Below are 21,337 nucleotides of genomic sequence, written 5' to 3' on the forward strand. Positions count from 1 at the left end.
CATGGTTCAAAGATCCCTTTATTCAGCCAGCCCATAGTTAGCATAACGATTTGGAGGAGAAACTTTTTTTTACAAATAAGTGCTGAAGTTCATCCTTGTCGTCTTAAATTATGCCTTGGCACGAACTCCAATCCAGAAGAATAAAGAATAAAGAAGAATAAAGACACGCTGGGACAAAAACAGAAATACAGATGGATCTTCCTTTCACAAACTGGAAAACAGTGTCGGAAACAAGTGTTGTTGTTTTATAAAACAACATTTATACACACATACGAGCCTAGAATGTTATGATATTAAGGAGAATAAACTTTCACTTCTGGCCCAATGCACAATTCTGCTTTTCCAATTTCACAAATTATTATTTTGCCTGTTATCCTAGAGATAACAATATCACAGATTATTCCAGAAGTAGACACACGGATCTTCCACAATGCTCAACATTTGTTCATAAGGCCTTATGAATACTTATGAAGTCCAAAACATCTGAAGGATACCAGACTATCTATCCTTGTTTCAATTCTGGGACTTATCTGGTCTCAGACCCATTATAAAGATAACTGACTTGAACAAAGGAGAGAAACCACTTGTTATTGCTGCAAAATACACCCAATATGGATGGACATAAAAGTAAATTGAATGATAAAAGACAAAAACATGTTTTAATAAAAATTAAAAGACTTTGAATCGATTCAATTAGATGTAAACAATATTTCTTTTTTTTTGATTCATTAAAACAAATCCAAATTGTAGGGAAATCCGTAGCAAAAATTCTAAAGTTTTACATTAGCTTTTGGTTGTCAAAAGCCTATAATTTCTTTCTTCCTAATCAATCTGCAGATGTCAATAAAATATTTGATCTACTATAAAAAAGTACTATTTTAAAAATAAGGCTTTTATTACAACTGCAATATCAAAAGTATACAGAGCTCCATAACTTCTGAAGCTGCCGCAGGTACGCCAGGAATTATGATCCCATCACTCAGTTCAATCAAGAAAACGGATTGTCATCTCCTGTCTCATCTTCATCTTTGGAAGCATAGATAGCCTGGTTCCGCCTTTTGATTTTCTTGGGGCCAACTGTCCCTTCTTTGTTCTCATCACTTAGGCGCTTCAAAGGCTTCCCATCGGGGCTTTGTTCCTCGGCCTGATTTCCATTGCTGGATTTCTCCAGTTCATCTTCTATAACATCCAGAGTGTCATTGGGGGACACTGCCATAGAATCAGGCAGGATTCTGATATCAGAAAAGATTTCTGAAGTATTGCAGGAAAGATCAGAGGATGGTCCTTCTGAAGTCTCCAAGTCATCATCGCAGCTATCATCGTCCAGTAATATTTCATCAGGGTTCAAAGAAATTAAACTAGAGACATCGGTACTAGACTCCATCATCGATCCGGTAGTGTCTATTTCTTCTTCTTCCTTTTCCTCCTCCTCCTCTTCCTCCTCCTCTTCACCCTGAGGCACATCACCTCTGTGTTCTTCCTTCCGCTGTTGAATTTTAGCATTGATGTCCACAAGGCCGAACCGGGCACAGAACTCGGTAGTCTGGGGGCTGATTCTATGAATCAAGTCAGTCTTTTGCTGAGTCTTGTTTGAATTGTAACAAGCCTCTGTAATGCTGAAGTTCTGGGGAATGGCAAGGTCACTGTTGATCTCTTCCAAAACCTTCTTGATATCTTCTTCCGTAACACTGTAGTCCCATCTGCAAAAAGGGAAAAGCTCAGAGTTTCAGTGAAATGAGCCCTTCTTCTTCTGAAACCCTCTACATGTTTTAATCAGGAGCAAGGAAATTATGGAACTCCGTTCGGTTGCATCCCTTACTACTGGCCATACTTCCTACAGGTACCTAAAGTTGTAATAAAGTTCATAAAGTTTCTTAGCATTTTTTTCTATCGTGGCTTAGAACTTCAGCTCTTATTTTTAATGTCTGGGCATGAAGAATCTTTCTAACTACCCAACAGCTTACATGGTTGAATCTTCTTGTAAAAGCAACTGCATTTGGTGCTGAACTATATTTTTCCTTTTTATTCCAACACAGCACTTGTGGCAACGCTAGCACGAATGTGCCGGCTGGCTAGCCAGTCATGCGGCCCGGTGGCCACAGGTTGGGGACCCTTCCTCTAGAACGTGTGTCTGCAACCTGCGGCTCTGGAGCCTCATGCGGCTCTTTCGTCCCCCTGCTGTGGCTCCCTATCGGCTGAATCCTCCACTGGCTGGCCCCACCCCTTGCCCTCCCCTTCCAGTCACTCCTCGCCTGGCCTGAGAGAGATGAGAGACAGAGAGAGAGACAGAGACTATGGTATCGTGCTCTGGAAAGAGGTCCTAAAACAGCATCTAGTGTGACTAAAAAGGCCAATCCGAGAGTGGCAATCCCTTCCACACTGAGGGCAGATACATTCTGTCCCCTGCCCAGCCCCCAGATTTTGCTGGTTCCGGGACTGCCTCTTTGCCTCAGCCTGCCGAACAAGTGTCTCTTCGAATTGGAGAAGGCCATGCTGCGTCTTTAGCCTCCAAGCTGAACGATCGGAGGTCAAGGTTTCCCAGTTGTTAATGTCCATTCCCAGGGCCTTTAGGTCCCTCTTGCAGATATCCTTATATCGCAGCTGTGGTCTCCCTCTGAGGTGCTTTCCCTGCACTAGTTCTCCATACAGGAGATCTTTCGGAATCCGACCATCAGCCACACAGGCAGAGACACACACAGAGAGATACCCGTTTCCCACAGAAAACACTGGAAGCCACAAAACATGGGTAGGCATGGCTGGGTGTGTGTGTGTCATGTGACTGGGTGGGAGGGAGTGACATCGAGTTGGCCACGCCCACCCAGGTTTTGTGGCTCCCGATGTTTTCTTTTCTGTGGGAAACGGGTCCAAATGGCTCTTTGAGTGTTTAAGGTTGCAGACCCCTGCTCTAGAACTTCAGACTGAATTTACCAGCCCACAAGATTACGTACGGTACACCTACTTTTCATGCAGTCCATTATTTTCAGGCATGTTCCAGTAGCAAGGAGAGACATTAACGAGATCATTAGTAGCCTTCAGAACAGCAATCCATTCGGGGTCATATTCCAGACGGTCGGATGCCGTGGGATTGTGTTCGATCTCTACAATCTTAAGAGAAGAATGAGAAATCCAGAGAGGCCCCTTGGCTCTCACCACAGAGAAAAGACAGTCACAAACTTCAGGTGGGGGTACCTAAACAATACAAGTCCTCGGCTTTCAACAGTTCATTTAGCAGCCGTTCAAAGTTACAACGGCATTGAAAAAAGTGACTTGCGTCCGTTTCTCACACTTAACGACCGTGGCAGCCTCCCCATGGTCATGTGATCAAAACTGAGACGCTCGGCAACTGACTCACATTGACGAGGGTTGCAGTGTGCCGGGGTCGTGTGATGTCTTTTTGTGACCTTCTTGACAAGCAAAGTCGGTGGGGAAGCCAGATTCACTTAACAACCATGCTATTAACTGAACAGTCATGTTACTCATTTAACAGCTGCAGTGACTCACTTAACAATGATGTCAAGAAAGGTCATAAAATGGGGCAACATTTGCTAAACAACTGTCTCACCTTAGCACCAGAAATTTTGGGCTCAGTTGTGGTCATATGTCGAGGATTACCTGCAACATCAGAAGCCTAACTATAAAGCAGGTATGCAGAATCTTTACCTAGGGGTCAAAAAGGACTTTAGTGGGTTTCAATCTGGACCTGTGAACCTAAAGGGTTTCACTCCAGGTTATTGATACTATTCGCTTCTCCCAGATTTGTGTTAAAGTGTAAAGCTGGAAAGGCATAAATTGGGGAGGGAAGACCTACGAGTGGAAATCCCCTTTGCTCTTGTTACTGTCTATTGAGTAAGAGTCTCATATGTAAATTGATGAGGTAAAAGTTCTGCAAGTATGTCATGCTTACAGTTAAAATCCTTCTCCCAGACTGGGTCAATCAAGTGAAGGGCAGCCTTCAACCGTTGACTGATGAGATTAAGATCAGATGTAAATGCAAATTCGGATGAGGTTAAAAATAAAAAAAATAAAAAAATTGAAAGCACATCCACAAAGCGGTTAGCTAATCATTTTGCTCTCCTCCCACAGAAGACTCTGAAGTTTGTTGTATCTTACTGATATATCCTAATGCGTCCAAGCAGAAAAACTGAAGTTTTTTTTACCTGAAGGAAATCCCTGTGGGGCAGGCATTTATCCAGAGCCAGAAACTTGGTAGTTTTGGGTTGCTCTTCGCTATTATCAGCCTAAAAAGCAAGAACAGGGACAATCATATTGTGAAAGGCCTCCCCGTGCCACCTTTTTTAAGGTTCAATTTTTAAAGTTCATGATAACATTATATGATTTTTAGCTTCTATTGCCTAAATACCACTGTACTCAGTGTCATTTGTATTCTATAGTGTTTTCCTCAACCTTGGCGCGTTTAAGATATGTGGACTTTAATTCCCAGATCTTGTCCTTTTGAGACAACAGGCCAGGAAGTGGTATGAATCTCATCATTTGAGTTGATATTATTTTACTATTGTGGATTTCCCTTTCCCCACAATTTGGCCGTTTTTACTGTTGTTTTAATTTTTATTTTTTTTTAAATTTGATTTATATGCCGCCCTTCTCCGGAGACTCAGGGCGGTTTACAATGTGCTAAGCAATAGCCTTCAACCTTTTTGTATATTTATACAAAGTCAGCTTACTGCCCCCACAACTGGGTCCTCAATTTACCTACCTTAGAAAGGATGGAAGGCTGAGTCAACCTTGAGCCTGGCGAGATTCGAACCTGCAGTAATTGCAGGCAGCTGGTCTTAATAACAGGGTGCTTTAGACCACTGTACTACCAAGGCTCTATACTGTACTACCAAGGCTCTATTGATTTTATAACTTGTTTTAATCTACTGTAACCTGTCTGGAGAAGAGCCTAATGCTGGGAAAGATTGAGGGCAAAAGAAGAATGGGATGGCAGAGAATGAGATGGCTGGATGGAGTCATTGAAGCAGTAGGCGTGAGCTTAAATGGACTCCAGAGGATGATAGAGCTCAGGAAGGCCTGGAGGAACGTTGTCCATAGGGTCGCGATGGGTCGGACACGACTTCGCAACTAACAACAACAAACCTGTCCCAAGTCAATGGCGAGTGGGTAACCTTAAGCAATGAAGTACTAAATGAATAAGTAAGTAACAATCTTGGTATTCCTTTAAGAAGCTGGAATCTTAACTATTATAATTTGAAACAGACTGTCTTTGAGTACTAACATTATTCCTGTGAAACATTTTACAAAATTGGGAGATTATGTCCACCGTTAAAAGTTCTCCAGTTTTCATTACAATGTACTCAGTTTACAGAAAGCAATCCCCCCACCCCACCCCCATTCTGTACATTTCTTATCTCTGGGGGTCTCCAACCTTGGCAAATTTAAAACTGGGCTGTTGGCCTGTGTTCCAAGCTCGGCAATTTGGTTGCAAACGTTTCGTCACCATTCGAGGAGACATTGTCAGTGCGCTCTGAATTGTGCTCGCGCACTGACGATGTCTCCTTGAATGGTGACGAAATGTTTGCAACCAAATTGCCGAGCTCGGCCCAACAGCCCAACTGCCAACCCAAGCTACTTATATTCAAATACATTTCGAATTTAAAACTTGTGGACTCCATCTCCCAGAATACTGGGAGTTGAAGTCCACAAGTCTTAAAAGTTGCCATGATTGGAGACCTGTGTTTTACCTGATGCTGCATTATTGCTGCAAACTTGACATGCAAATGAGCTGAAAACCAGTAACTGGGTTTCAAGTGCTGCAGGAGTTCTGATGCCGCCGGGCTCCCTAAAGTGTTGTTCTCCACTTCTGAGCGGAAGAAGGATTTCTTCTTAAGCAGCAACTTCTTGTTTCCGTAGTGGTAGATGCTTCTGGGCCAATCGTGGGACAAAAATACGTCCATGGGCTGCTTGAGCTGAAACCAACAACAGAAGTGAAGTGAAAGATCCGTTCATAAATCTCCCTCCCTTGTGGTGTTTAGATTTTTAAAGACAGTTTTATTTCACCAGACTGAATCCTAACAAAGTTTTATGGGTGCATTATCTAGAGCAGTGGCCCCCAACTGTTTGGGCACCAGGGACCGGTCCGTGGAAGGATTTTTTCCGTGGACCAGAAGGGGCGTGGTTTTGTGTGCTGCCTACATCCTGCAGGTGGGGCTTTGCTTGTTTGTGCAACTCGTTTTCTAACATGCCGCGGCCTAGTGCCAGGCGCAGGCGTCCCCAAGCTCCGTTTTCACTGGCAGACGCATCGTGGGCCGGTCCTTCGCTGTTTCCAGGGTGGCCCTGCAGGCCAGATCTAAGCACCCCTGCTATAGAGAAAAGAAGACTTAGGGAAGACATGGTCACCATTGTCGGCTGTATAAAAGGAACCTAGAGACAATAGTCATGATCTATTTTCCACGACCACAAGAACAATCTATCTCTGGAGGTTGTGGGTTATTCATCTCTGGAGATTTTTACAAAGAGGTCGGACAACCACCACTCCTACAGGGGTTGGACTAAATGATCCTTGGGGTCCCTTTCCGCTCCATAATTGTTCTGGGCAATGGCCCTCCTTTATAGCACCTCCTGCATCATTTTAGATGGTGGGAATGAATACAGGTAGTCCTCGACTTACAACGGTTCATTTAACGACCGTTCAAAGTTACAACGGCACTGAAAAAAGTGACTTACGACTGTTTTTCAGAGTTACGACCTTTGCAGCATCCCCATGGTCACATGATCAAAATTCAGATGCTTGGCAAGCGGTTCATATTTATGGACGTTGCAGTGTCCTGGGATCATGTGATCCGCTTTTGCGACCTTCTGACAAGCAAAGTCAATGGGGAAGCCAGATTCACTTAACAACCGTGTTACTAACTTAACAAATGCAATGATTCATTTAACCACGGTGGCAAGAAAAGTCGTAAACTGGGGCAAAACCCACGTAACAAATGTTTCATTTAGCAACACAAATTTTGGGCTCAATTGTGGTTGTAACTCAAGGACTACCTGTATAAAGAAGAGCCCAATATATGACAAGATGACATTTAGATTTACCTGCTTCAGCTTGAAAACTTCAATATTTCTTACATGATAGATGCTTCGTACTGTTTCCTGGTTGTAAGGAGGATATTCAAAGTGACCTGAAACAAGTTGAGAAACATCAGCTTGAAACATCAGGAAATGTCTTGAGTTCACTTTGAAAGACAGGCCCCGGGAAGTCCAGGACTGTAGGCTAAAGTATCAACTTAAAAATAAAATATCCCAGAAAGCGATAATGGTAAGCCCCCTCCATATCAGGCCAAACAAATTGCATAGATTAATCTAAGTTTGATAAACTTGAGTTCAAAGTCAAAGGAGACACGAATTTAACAGAAAGAGCTGCTAGACCGAAAATCATGCTACGCTTGGACTTATCCCTCTGGTTTCAACGAAAATTGAAAAGAGGGTGAGAGTTGGCTCCTGTGCAGTCAAAGGAAAACCACCTGATAGCAGATTTGACTGTTACCAAAATATGGGACACATACAACAGGGCCACTCATCCAGGGAACTGGCCTTTGATTCATGGCAATCACTAGAATTCTTTCATAATGTCTCCTTAGCTTTTCTACCTGATCAGAAATCATTCCATTCTTGTGGTGTTTGTTTTATTAGTTCCAATCTAACTTCAGCAGTAGCCTGGAGAGGGATTTTTGAGAATGTGTTAGTCAAATAACCCAAGATCAAACTATAATTTCAGATCCTATTTTGACAACCCAGCTTCCCTTGTGCCATATCCATCATTGGACGTTGGCGAGCATGTTGATGATCCTATTTTTATCAACAGCCATATGAAAAAGTGCTGCTGAGTTTTGTCCAAACCGGTCCCTTAGGTTTTGAAGCCGTGATGTTCTTCTTCTGCCTGGACCTCGTTTGCCTTCAATCTTTCCTTGGAGGATTAAGTGAAGTATGTCGTATTTTTCTGGCTGTCACATCACGTGTCCAAAATATTCTAACTTTCGCTTTTTTATGGTTTTGATGATTTCCCTTGGCTTTCCCAGGCGGCTTACATTACAGCTTCCCATTACAGTTAATCAATCCTAAATTTATATATCAATAACAATAAAAGCAAAAAGGGATGCGGTGGCTCAGTGGCTAAGATGCTGAGCTTGTCGATCGAAAGGTCGGCACGGCAGTTCAGCTGTTCGAATCCCTAGTGCGGCATAACGGGGTGAGCTCCTGTTACTTGTCCCAGCTTCTGCCAAACTAGCAATTCGAAAGCACATAAAAAAGTAGAAAAGTAGAAAAAATAGGGACCACTTCGGTGGGAAGGTAACAGCGTTCCGTGCGCCTTAGGCATTTAGTCATGCCGGCCATATGACATGGAGACGTCTTCGGACAGCGCTGGCTCTTTGGCTTTGAAACGGAGATGAGCAACACCCCCTACAGTCGGGAACAACTAGCACATATGTGTGAGGGGAACCTTTAACTTTACCTAACAATAAAAGCAGTAAAAAGCATAGAACCAAGCCACACACATTTCAACGGCCCATTTGCTTAAAACAAGAGCTTGAAGAATGACTCACACATACCTTTTCTGTAATCATGGCCTTTGAAAATACCAGAAAGGCCACCAATTCTCAGCCCTCGGTACCTGACAACTCCAGCAAAACCTGTAGAGAATAAGAAAATAACCTTGACAAAAGAGATGCAGGAAACATTACCTAGGCAAAAGGCAACAATTTTAAATCCAGAACGTCCAGATAACAATTGAACACTTTTCAGGAAGGTTCCTCCCTAATTCTCAAGGCCCAAAACATCTTAAAAAGTTGCACAACAATTAAAAAATGTAGCATGGAAAAAAAAAATAAAGATATAAAACGCTGGAGGGAAAAACCACCTGCTTCAACATCCGGAAGCAAAGTTGCTGCAGTTAAAATGATGTGTTTTTATGATGTTCTGCGAAATGGGCAGCTGTATAAATATGATGGATAAATAAATAAAATACTGATAGAAGGACCACATTGTCTCATCCATGTAGGTTTCCACCCCTTCTCCCTTTCTACATCAAGCATGTGATACTATCAAGCTAGAAAGCAAAAAGAACAATACCAAGATAATAGATGTTGGGGGCCACCCATCCACCGTATGGTAACTCTTGCAAGTGGTTTGAGGCCTCGTGGTTGCCACCAATGAAGATAGTCAGGATAGGCGCTTTCTTCTCTCCAGAATAATATCTAGGAAAAAAGACAGTTGGAAGTTTGAGCTGTTAAAGGTCCAGGTTTTTCTATTTCGATATCCTCTACTTAGGAGAAGTCACAGGAACACCATTAATTAACCCTTTCAATAGGAACTGAATGGAAGGGATTTGCCAAGAAGGTATGACTGGTAGGTATAAAATTATAGCTGTGCTAGTCAAATAAAACATGGTACATTTCTTTGTTTTTTTAAACCATTAATTGGTCGTCAGTTGCAATTTTTAAAAATGAAAGGCTGTGGAAGGCTGAGATTAGTTGTAGTTGTGTTTTAACTGTGCACACCACCAGAATCACATGCAAATGAGATGGGTGGCCATATAAATTTAATAAATAAAATAAAATAAAATAAAGGAAATGAGAAGTTCCTTTTCCCATATTGTACAGCCAGTTTGGGGTAATGCAGATCTGGGTATTTTATGGCCCCCGGGCCCCATCCGGTCCTTTGGCTGTCTCTGTGTGGCTTGCATGGATTCCTTTTATTTTGAAGGTGACGGCTATATATATATTTTAATTTACATATGCACATGCCTCCATGCCTACGCACCTTCACAGGCCTATTGCTTTGGCCTTCCATAACAGTCCCAGTTTCTCACGTTGGGAAAATTAATTGCCCACCCTTGATGTAGTGGTTTAAGACACCACGCTAGAAAGCAGGAGACCATGAGTTCTAGATGGGAGACCTTGGGTCAGTCCCTCCCTCTTTGCCCTAAGAAGGCGGCAGTGGCAAATCACTCCCAAAATGTTGCCAAGAAAACCACAGTCCTGTCCAGACAGTTGCCAGAAGCCAAAAACTGACTCAGAGGCGTAGAGTCAGTTTGGTGAAGTGATTAAAACACAGGGCTAGGACACTGGTTCTTGGGCACAAGCAACTAGTTGGCCTTGGGCCAGTCACTTTCTCTCAGCCCTAGCAAGGAGGCAATGGCAAACCACCTCTGGCAAAACCCTGCCAAGAAAACGGCGGGGAATACTAGCCCAGGCAGTTGCCAGGAGTCAAATCAAAAGCACACAAGACAACCACTGATGATGTTACCTACTATGGGGAATGAAATGTCTGCAAGAAAACAACCAAGCTCAGAGAGCACCAAGCATCCCTCACACAACCATTTATCTCCAGGCGATCGATGGGTATGTATGTTTACGTTGGCCCAACATTTCTGTCCCAAAACAGATGCCCTTAATTGCCACTCAGGAAAACCCCATGGTAAATGGGGGATTAAAGCGGACTCTTCCCTTCCCCATCCAGCCCCTTCCCCACCAGACGGCACATCCCTAGAGTGCTGGCCAGGCTCAGCAGCTCTGCGGGCCCGCTGAGCTGCTGAGCCCGCTCTCATAGACTAGAATAACAGAGAGGGGAGGGACCTTGGTGGTCTTCTACTCCAACCCTCAGCTCAGGCAAGGAAACCTTATGCCCGTGTGGCAAACCTATGGCACGAGTGCCGGAAGTGGCACACAGAGCCATCTCTCTGGGCACACCAGCTGTCGCCCGTTGCTCTTCCGGGTTCCGGCGCGCACATGCGCACCAGCCAGCTGGTCTGCACGCATGCGGGAGCGCCGGAAACCTGGAAGAGCAGCTCGCCGGAAACCAGAAGCTCAGCTTCCCGGTTCATGCATGCACACCAGGGAACTGCTCTTCCGGTTTCTGGCGCTCCCACATGTGCGTGCTGGGGAGCTACTCTTCCGGTTACTGCCGTTTCCCTGCACACACACGCTCCCATCTTGGCACTCAGTGCCGAAAAGGTTCGCCAACACTGTCCTATGCCATTTCAGACAAATGATTGTCCACTCTCTTCTTAAAAACTTCCAGTGTTGGAGCATTCACAACTTCTGGAGGCAAATTGTTCCACGGATTAATTGTTCTCACTGTCAGGAAATTTCTCCTTAGTTCTAAGCTGCTTCTCTCCTTGATTAGTTTCCACCCATTGCTTCTTGTCCTGCCCTCAGGTGCTTTGGAAAATAGTTTGACTCTCTCTTTGTGGCAACCATTGAGATATTGGAAGACTGCTCTCATGTCTCCCCGGTCCTTCTTTTCATTGAACTATCCATACCCAGTTCCTGCAACCGTCCTTCATATGTTTTAGCCTCCAGTCCCCTAATCATCTTTGTTGCTCTTCTCTGCACTCTTTTTAGAGTCTCAACATCTTTTTTACTTCGTGGCGACCAAAACTGAATGCAGGTAAAAAAAAGCCTTTTCTTGCATTTCAACTAATAACAACTCCTATTACATAACGTGTTTCCCCGAAACTAAAACACTGTTTTATATTTTTTTGTACCGTGAAATAAGCGCTTGGTCTTATTGCCGATGCTCAAAAGCCCGATTGGGCTTATTATCAGGGGATGTCTTATTTTGGGGAAAACAGGGTAGTAGTATTTACATTTATGCATTGTTGTTTTTGTTTGATGGTTCAGTGGCTTCTAACTCCTTGTGACCTGAAGGAAGTCAGTTCCGTTCTTCGTATGTTTTAGCCTCCAGTCCCCAAATCATCTTGGTTGCTCTTCTCTGCACTCTTTCTAGAGTCTCCACGTCTGTTATTTTTTAATTTTATTTTTTACAATCGTGGTGACCCAAAACTCACCACGCTGCTCTCGGCTCTCCGCCTGCAACGGATCTTACTCCCCCCCTACACACACACACACACTCCGGTCCCCCCCATTCCGGTGCCCCCCACTCACTTGGCAAAGCCTCCCAACTGGCGGTACTTGGACGGCACCGCCATGCAGCGCAGGTCGGCCGCGTTGCGCACGGCTTGGAAATCCCCGGCGCAGAGCAACAAATCCGGCCTGGCGTCGCCGTGGCGCTGCTCCAGCAGCTGCAGAGTCTCGTACAGCTTCTCCAGCGCGCCATGACAGCAACCGGCCACCGCCACCTTCATCTTCCCGGACGGGACATGCGCGCTTTCGTCGGGCCGGCCTCTCTCTTTCTCTCACGCAGGCGCCCGCCTTCGCTTTCGGGGACGAGGCCGGAACCAACCGCCGCTTCTTGGGCATTGTTGCTCATGCGCCCGCGGAAGGCGAGCCGGGGTTGCGCGGCTTGGCTGCCTTGCAAACGGGCGAGGGGCTGTTTTTTAGAGCGGGAGGGAGGCTCCTTTTCTTTTTTTCCCCCCTTTTGCTTTCCTCCTTCCTGCCTCAGAACTTATTTTTTTTTCGGATGGCTTCTTCTGCAAAAATGGCCTTGAAACGAAAGATACACGAGAGCAGCGCGCAGCGGAAACTCCCTAAAGTCGCTGCCGCCGTCCCGTCCCGTCTAACCCGTGGAAAATTCGCTTTTAGAAACAAGCCCCGAACTTTGAATAGCATTTTTTTTTTTAGGGCGCCTTTCCTTTTCCTAACGATGTGCATGTTGTTATAGGCGAGCCAGTTTGGTGTTAGTGGTGAAGGCTTAGTAGAAACTAGGAGACACTTAAAATTCTAGTCCCATTTTAGAAATGAAAGCTGGTTTTAGGAGGTGGCTTGGCTCCTCTCTCTCTTTCTCTCAAAAGCCCAATCCAATCCGCCTCACAAGGGTTGTTGTGGGGAAAACAGGATGTACGTTTGCTGTCCTGAGTTACTTATAAAATGGCAGTAACAGAGTTGGAAGGGACCTTGGAGGTCATCTAGTCCAGCCCCCTTGCTCACGCAGGAGACCTGTACTCGGGATTCGAACCGCTGACCTTTCTGGTCGACAAGATCGGTGTCTTAGCCGCTGAGCTCAGTGTCTTAGCCTTAAGTAATAAAGTAAAATAAATAAATAAAGTCAGGGTAAAAATCAAATTCATAAATGGCCGCCATAGATGGGGTGAACAGATCCATAGGTGGTAACTCTGGCCTCCTGTTTGCAATTCAGCCCCTAAACCTGCCATTAGGGTGCCTGGGGAAAGATTATGAAATTTGGCAGAAATGTGTGTAAAATTCAGGAAAGGGCGTTGGCCACGTGTTGGGCACTTGCCATAGACGTGACTGAGATTGTCGGTGGGTGAAGCGGAACAAAAACATATGACAGGGATGGCGTTTCCCAACACCCTTGGAAATAAAACTTCGACTCCAGAATCTGGAGAAACTCAAGTCACTCTTAAAGTCAGTTTCCCCCCCAGGTTGTCGATTGCACCATCAACAGGCCTCAACTGCCAAGTCTTCTCTTCCCTCCCTCTCTTCTCACGAGGTCAGTTGCATAACCTGTAGGAAAATACCAGAATGGAGTTGCCCAAACCTATTATTGAACCCAAATTAGCTCTAGCCACACCTTTCCAAGCAATGCAGATGAACATGGAAAAGGAGACGCTGCCGACACTGCCTAGACACCGACAGTAGCAGTTGATACCCCGTGGGGTCGACAAAGGGTGCCGTGTATTTTGAGTATGGAGTTGCTCCTGAGGCAGGAGCGGAAAATGCCGGATCTGCTTATACCTTGGCAAGGTTCCTAAACCGCAGGGAAATGGCCATATGCTTCCTCTTGATGATCTGCTTTATTTGGATGCCATTTGTCGTTTCAGGTAGGTGGTGATACCCACAATTCAGGCAGGCCTTTAAAGCAAAGTGAAAAAATAAAGTAATATTTCTATGGATTTAGAGCCAAAGAAGGTAGAGTTATTTTTGACCAGAGTTGCAAAAGTTCAACAGATCCTTTATAGCTCAACCGGATATAAAGAACAGACAATGTCGATCCAGCTTCCTTAATAAAATGTGTTTTTTCCCAGCCACTGGATTTAGGAAAGAGGAAAATTGTTTTGTTTGTAATATGAAACTCTTGGACAACGTTAATGTGTAAAACTGTGAATTTCTGTAATATTTAAAAACAGGTATTTCTAGAACGTCACTTAAATAGAATTGACAGTTGGACATTGGTTAAAAAAAAAGAACAGAATAATCTGATAAATTGATAGAGTGATGAATACGCACTGTATTAATTTCAGCAGATTTATGCTAGGTGTTATGTTTAAATTTAGACTACGCTGCCAACAGCTAAGGAGAAAATCATAAGACCTACCGTGTTTCCCTGAAAATAAGACACTGTCTTATATTTTTTTGAACCCTGAAATAAGCGCTTGGCCTTATTGCCATGCACTCAAAAGCCCGATTGGGCTTATTATCAGCTGATGTCTTATTTTGGGGGAAATGGGGTATCCTTCAGGTATACCGTAACGGTGACTAAGAATAATGTTTGTATTGTAATGTCATTTCCTATAATATCTGTTGTGGGAAGAAATGGAATACCTTAGAACGATGGGTCGATCGTAATTTTGAGGCAGGAAACAGAGGATGCAATGGGATTAGGGAAAATTATCTTTCAGTTTGTGTGTAGTGTTTGATGTTCAATTCAGTCCGGAAGTATCAGGCAAAGGCTATCCAGAGTTATTTTAGAGCTAGGTGACCTTAGTTAATAAATAAATAATAAACAAGACTGCTTTTCCTAATATGCAATTCCAGCCATGTTATTCCAGTAAATGGGATAGGAAAGGTAGCTCGTTTTTGACTTATTTTATTTATTACATTTATATGCTGCTCATCTCATTGTCATGCAACTCTGGGTACCTGATTTAGAATCGTCTGTTCAAAGTTACAAAAACCTTGAGAAAAATTACAACTTACAACTAGTCCTTGCACTACTGGCTATTGTGGCATCCCCACAGTCACATGATCAGAATTTGAGTGCTTGGCAACTGGTATGTATTTACAATGGTTGCAGCATTCGTTATGGCCCCATTTCTGTGGAACACTCTACCATTGGAAGTGAGAACTGTTTCCCTCCTTTTGAATATAGCTAGAATATTATTGTCTTCAGAATAATACACTCATACACTACAGAACTGCCATCTTAAGCATAGTGGTTTTCACTTACCTTCGTTACTGGTTTGAGACTTGCACGCGCACAAGCGAAGCGAGCGTGTGGCACTTCTGCGCATGCACAGAGCATCCGTGATGATGACCAGGCAGGTGGGCAGAGCCTCCCGCCCCCGCCACTTGACCCGGGGCGAACCAGTAGAAACCCACCACTGATCTTAAGTGAATATAAAAGGGATGCATCTCTAAAGACAGGAGCACATAAAATGTGTGCTGAGAAAATGTAAAATTCTCACAGCAGGAATACAACTTGAAGGAAAATATTTGAACTATCGGCAAACAGATATTTATAAGTTTAAACAAAAATGAACTGACGCAAAGTCTTCCTCATTCTTAAGTAATGTACAAGATCTGATAAGACACTTTTTCTAACTTGCATCTTGTAAAACAAATACTAAATGTCTGATAAAACTCTTTTTTTTCTAACTTGTATCTTGTAAAACAAATACTAAATTGCATACTATTTAGTTTGAGTTCTATTAAAAGCACAATTTGGGGCATCTCTGTTAAGTAAATTCCACTGAGTCCCATGGTCCTTACCTCTAGCTAAGTCAACATAGTCTTTAAGCTTAACTAAGCTCTTCAGAGCAGTTAGTGACTGTTTAAGTTTACAATGGCACTGAAAAAAATGACCGACGACCATTTTTTTACACTTACGACCATTGGAGCATCCCAATGGTGACAGGATCAAAATCCAGATGCTTGGCAACTGATTCATATTTACAACGATTGCAATGTCCAAGGGTCATGCTTTTGCGACCTTCTGATGAGCAAAGTTAATGGGGAAGCCAGATTCACTTAAAAACCATGGGATTAACAACTGCAGTGATTGAACTGTGGCAAGGAAAGTTGTAAAACGGCAAAATTCACTTAACTGTTTTACTTAGCAACATAGATTTTGGGCTCAATTGTGATCGTAAGTCAAGGACTACCCGTACACCTACATCTGGTAATTGATTATTCAGTAATAAAGGATCTAAAGGGCCACCATCAGTGAGCTGTTGGACAGTATTACTTGGTCTGCTGTGTGGATGCTTGGGTGGTTGAGGGGTGGGGAATTTTTGGTGGGTGGGGGTGTGTCGGGATTGTCATGTGTGTTGGGCTTGGTTTCTGGGTGTTATGTGAATTTCGTAATATGGGTATACTGTGTATTTACATACAATGACAATAAACTATTAAATCTGATGTGATTTCCTAATAACAACTTCAGTGTCTCTAATTTGTGAGGTAATTGTTGTTTTTCTCTCTTTATATGTCATTTTGATGATCCCTACATAAAGCTGCGTTACTAGCACCCCCTCAGAATATTACAATTCTGTCCACGAATATGAAGCACTTTCTCATTTGGAGCCCAGTTGCGGAGATTGTGCCTGGCGAGATTGTAAAATACTCGGTCGAATTTCAAGGGTAAGTTCTTCTTTCATCTTGAGTAGCCTAAAGACAACTCAGCATGACTGATAACTAAATATGTGCTCCTAGACAACTGCAACTTATACCAACCAAATATGTTGGACTAAGATACACCTGATCATACCAGCTGCAAGTAGTAGAAGTTACAGTCCCACAAATCGAGATTACAAGAGGAAGGAAAGCTACAATTTTCTGCTATACTCAATACAATAGTTAACTAATAATGAGGAGGCACCACAGAGGTTTATGAAGTTATTTATGCTATGAAGAACATGAACAGGGTGAATTGTTCTCCATTTTGTCTTGTACTCATAGCAGATGGTTGCCTAGTAGGGCATTCAAAAGAAATAAAAAGAAATGCCTCACATGGTGCCAAGTTGATCAATGAAATTTGGTTCCCTGAAATATGGTTGAGGGCCACCATTTTTTTTTTTAAAAAAAAAGGAAGATAGACTAAGGCCCTTTCTTGGTTGACAGTTACAGTATCCAAATGATTTGCTAATCCCATTTTGCCCCTTGATCACATAATGCTGACTTTAATTTTGTCTTCTATCTGTATTTTTAAGAAGTCTTAGTTTTTATGTACCACATTTACTTTCCCATAGTTATTGAACTGACCATTGTTTGGGGAAAAAAAGTTGACTGGTTAAGCCTTTCATCTGATTCAGCACGTCCTGTTACTAGAAAGGCTGCCGGGGTGAGACAACTTTGTCTGTTAAGCATTTATGGTGGAGGAAGGATAGGCAGCTAGGAAAGATGGGAAAATGTGTTAACACAACACTACAAAATCAGCAGTCGCATCCTTTGTCACTTCCACCCATGCGGTAAGCTCAGAAAAGTCCATTGAGGGAAATCTAAAAGAAATTCTCAAGCACTCCGACAATTAGGTAGAAAAAAAAAGCTTCTTAGAAACTGCAAGACCAATTTTAGATAAGATTCGAAGCATCTTAGTGTGTGCGTGGAGGATGGGTTTACTTGTTCCAAAAGTTGAGCTCCAAAATTCCTCCTAATCGGGATACAAATGCAGGAATATAAGATGGACAGATCTCCCAAAACAGTAGACTGTATCACTTTAGACTATTAGAGAGTGATATCTTTTTCTTTTCCTTTCTTTTAGAACAATTAATCAGTGGAACAACTTGTCTCCAGAAGTTGTAAATTCTCCAACGTTGGAAGCTTTTAAGAAGAGATTGGATAACCATTTGTCTGAAATGGTATAGATTTCCTGCTTGAGCAGGGGGTTGGACTAGAAGACCTCTAAGGTCCCTTCCAACTCCGGAGACTCCTGAGTCTCCGGAGAAGGGTGGCATATAAATCAAACCAATAAATAATAAATAAATAAATAAATAAACTCTGTTATTCTATTCTATCCTATTCTATCCTATCCTATCCTATCCTTCCCTACCCTACCCTACCCTACCCTACCCTACCCTACTCTACTCTACTCTACTCTACTCTACTCTCCTTAAGAAACCAAACTGCAATTAGAAAAACATTGGGAGAAAATTCTACAGAATAACAAGAGTTGGAAGGGATCTTGGAGGTCTTCTAGTCCAACCCCCTGCTCAAGCAGGAAACCCTATACCATTTCAGACAAATGGTTGTCCTGTCTTCTTAAAAGCTTCCAGTAATGGAGCACCCACAACTTCCCACAAATCGTTCCACTGATTAATTGTTCTCACTTGCCCAGAAATTTTTCCTTGGTTCTAGGTTGCTTCACTCCTTGATTAGTTTCCATCCATATTGGGAGAAAATTCTAAACCCAATCCCCGTCTACTAACCTTGTTTTCTACTCCCAAGGAATTTAAGAATAGCATTTCGAATGTTCTATCTGCTGTTGGGAGTGACGAAATCTCTTTTCCCGCCTTAAAACTTTGCCATGGCATTCTGTTGCATGTATAGGCAAGCTAGGCATGCAATAGTATTGCAACAAATTAACACCCATGTGTGGTTGGATTGGTATCCCCTGCCAGGCTTACATGCCTTTGGGCTTCATCACATTGTAATGCAGATGTGCGGTTGCAGTCGGGGTGGAAGAAATGCTTTTATCCAGAAGGGAGATTCAGTTACAATCTTTACGTTCTCCTTTCTCTGTGACATGAACAAGCACAGCGACCAAGGGGCAGGTGAAAGCACAGGTAGATCATCATCTCCAGGAGGTACTTTGGGCCATCCACAGCAATGTGCTTTCTTCTCATTCTTGAAGGCTTGTTGCTATGTCCTCAACAGTAAACAGCCCTTCTTTGCTCCAGGGCAAGGAGGGTGGATGGATGAGATTTTTGTCAATAATATCTTTAGGGCAAAATGAATTCTCTTTGAATTTAACGTCTCAGGCATCTAAGCCCTTCATGGCATGGGTCCAAATTACTTGAGGGACTATCTCATCCCATTGGATTGGCCCATCCCACCTGTGTTGGCAGAGGAGGCATGCCGCGGGCCCCATCAGTCAAAGTATTCCAGCTGGCAGGATCCAGGAGAAGAACCTTCTCTGCTGTTGCACCTGCCCTTTGGAACCTCTCCCCATCCCCCAGGTCAGCTGTAACCCTCCTGATCTTCCATAAGAGGCTAAAGATCTGGCTCTCCCAGTTAGCTTGGGACTCTAATGGAAATATTTCACATTGGAGCTGTTTTGATAGATTAATGGATCCCACCTCCTACTCAGTCCCTCCCTGTCTTTTAATTTGGGCCTCAGGTATTTTATTTATGCCTTTTAGGTTTTGTATAGTTTTTATCTTTTTAAGCTGCCCAGAGGTACTCAGTGGTAAGAAGGGCCGCCGGTAAATTTTACAAATAAATAAATAAATCTCAGCCAGAAACATGGGAAAATACATTGAAGGACAGAAGGAAGAGGATGAGAAGCAAATTTGGAAAAAGAGGCAAATTTAATGTGTAAATTCATTCAATTCACACATTGAATGAACAATGTGTGTTCATTCAATGTGGTATGAACACACATTGTTATGTATAAACACACATTATGCTAAAATGATACTTCATCTATTTATTCATCTATATCCCGCTGTTAATTTTTACAAGTAACTCAGGGTGGTGAACATATCCAACACACCTTCCTCCTATTTTTCCTACAACAATAACTCTGCGAGGTGAGTTGGCTGAGAGTGATTGGCCCAAAGTCACTCAGCTGGCTTTGATGGCTAAGGCAGGACTAGAACTCAGAGTCTCCCACTTTCTCACCTGGTACCTTAACCACAAGACTAAACTGTGTGAGAATCTGGGTTTTGAAAATTATAAACCATGATCTATGACTTAGAACTTGGGTAGACTTGAGTATGGTCACAGAGCCTGGTGGTGCAGTGGACTAAACTACTGTTAAAGTAGTATTTAGCTGCCAGCTCCCTGCAATTACTGCGAGTTCAAATCTCACCAGGCTCAAGGTTGACTCAGCCTTCCATCCTTCCAAGGTAGGTAAAATGAGGACCCAGTTTGTGGGGGCAATAAGCTGACTTTGTATAAAATAGAACGCTTAGGGGCCCCCCGAAAGCCCTACTATGCAGGTATATACAAAAGTATGAAGGCTATTGCTTAAAAGCATTGTAAGCCGCCCTGAGTCTCCGGAGAAGGGCAGCATATAAATCAAACTAATAAAATAATAATAAATAATATATCTATGAATTAAACTTTAGGCATTTTTATAAAACAATAACAACAGAAATAGTAATAAAATAACTTTTAGCTGAAGGGTACAAACCTTGTGGTCTTCCAGATGTATAAAATGAGTGTTTCCAATAGCTCTAGGCAGTATTAACCAATAGTGAGAAATTTGGAATTGTAATTCAGCTAAATTTATTCATTTGTTAAATTTGTGCGCTGCCTGACTCAACAACTATGGGTGGTTCACAAGTAAAAACGTATTTTAAAAAACTAACATCTGGAAAGCCACAACTTCCTTTTTCTTCCATTAGATCCACCAACGGGAGCCAGTTACGAGAGAGAGGCTGAAAGCTCTATCCAAGGGGTGTCAAACTCAATTTCATTGAGGGCCGCATCAGGGTTGTGTTTTACCTCGGAGAGTGGGGTAGCCAGGGTGGGCATGGCCAGCTTGACATTACTCATGTCGGGGGCACCTGTGGTGGCCAAGTGCTAAGGCAGGACTTCCCTCAGGCCCTCCCTCACTCTCATAACCTTCCTTCCTTCCTTCCTTCCTTCCTTCCTTCCTTCCTTCCTTCCTTCCTTCCTTCCTTCCTTCCCTTCTTTTTCCTTCCCCCTTCCTTCCCCTCTTATTTTTCCTTCCTTGCTCCCTTCCCATCTTCCTTTCTTTTTCTTTTTCTTTGTCTTTCCTCTTTCCCTTTCTCCTTTCCTATCCCTTCTTGCATGCTCACATGTAAAAGGGGAAACATTTCTCCTTTTGTTTTGTTTTTAGTTTGTTTTGCTAGCCCCCTGCCAGCAAAAACAGAGTTCAGGGGGCCTTATGCAGGTTTCCTGAGCTCAATTATAGCTGGCAGAGGCACCACAGGCCAGTCCTTTGCTGTTTCCAGGGTAGCCCTGCAGGCCAGATCTAAGCACCCCTCAGTCCCAATCCAGCCCACAGGCCTTGAGTTTGAGACATCTGCTCTATCCTTAGGCTCAGGAAACGAGTTACTATACTTACTTCCAACATACTCTGAGCTATCTTTGTCTACTAGGGATTAGATATCCTAACGGCCTAAAGATTGTTAAAAGGTTAACGATTTGGAATCAGATCTCATTGGTTGGCTGCACATGAGCCACTCATTAGTCGATCTGTCCATTTTTGAACTTATGTACATACATCCAGGGATACCTAATCTCAGAGCTGCAATTACAGTTACAAATAGGGTACCAAGGAAATCATATTGCTTATGAGCTGGCCCTTGCTATTTTATTTATTATATTTGTATGTCATT

At 43.1% G+C, this 21,337-nt stretch overlaps 2 protein-coding genes across 2 annotated transcripts in view; one reads left to right on the forward strand and one right to left on the reverse strand.

The window, feature by feature from the left end:
- On the reverse strand, nt 1-12,211 carry DBR1 (debranching RNA lariats 1). The gene is made up of 8 exons (XM_034423639.3): nt 11,901-12,211; nt 9,085-9,209; nt 8,565-8,645; nt 7,051-7,136; nt 5,703-5,927; nt 4,158-4,238; nt 2,960-3,105; nt 1-1,700 (listed from the first exon to the last, which is right to left on the reverse strand). The coding sequence occupies exons 1-8, from the start codon at nt 12,098-12,100 to the stop codon at nt 989-991; spliced, it is 1,656 nt and encodes a 551-aa protein (XP_034279530.2). The 5' UTR covers nt 12,101-12,211; the 3' UTR covers nt 1-988.
- Nucleotides 11,930-21,337, forward strand: part of IL20RB (interleukin 20 receptor subunit beta) — a 22,405-nt gene continuing 12,997 nt past the window's right edge. Inside the window, exons 1-2 of the mRNA XM_034423638.3 lie at nt 11,930-13,696; nt 16,325-16,451. Coding sequence (XP_034279529.2) covers nt 13,639-13,696; nt 16,325-16,451 — 185 coding nt within the window. The 5' untranslated portion in view covers nt 11,930-13,638. The remainder of the gene's footprint in view (nt 13,697-16,324; nt 16,452-21,337) is intronic.

The sequence above is a fragment of the Pantherophis guttatus genome, chromosome 10, assembly GCF_059756535.1.
Source record: "Pantherophis guttatus breed Tessera chromosome 10, ASM5975653v1, whole genome shotgun sequence".
Taxonomy (NCBI): Eukaryota; Metazoa; Chordata; class Lepidosauria; order Squamata; family Colubridae; genus Pantherophis; species Pantherophis guttatus.

What these genes read in the sequence shown, in the direction of transcription:
- DBR1 (XM_034423639.3), bottom strand. Translation starts at nt 12,100, where the DNA reads ATGAAGGTGGCGGTGGCCGGTTGCTGTCATGGCGCGCTGGAGAAGCTG. An exon ending in AGGCCATGATTACAGAAAAG is followed by an intron (nt 7,137 to 8,564) that starts GTATGTGTGAGT and finishes AACTTGTTTCAG; the next exon opens with GTCACTTTGAATATCCTCCT. An exon ending in AAGTTTTCAAGCTGAAGCAG is followed by an intron (nt 5,928 to 7,050) that starts GTAAATCTAAAT and finishes TGTTGGTTTCAG; the next exon opens with CTCAAGCAGCCCATGGACGT.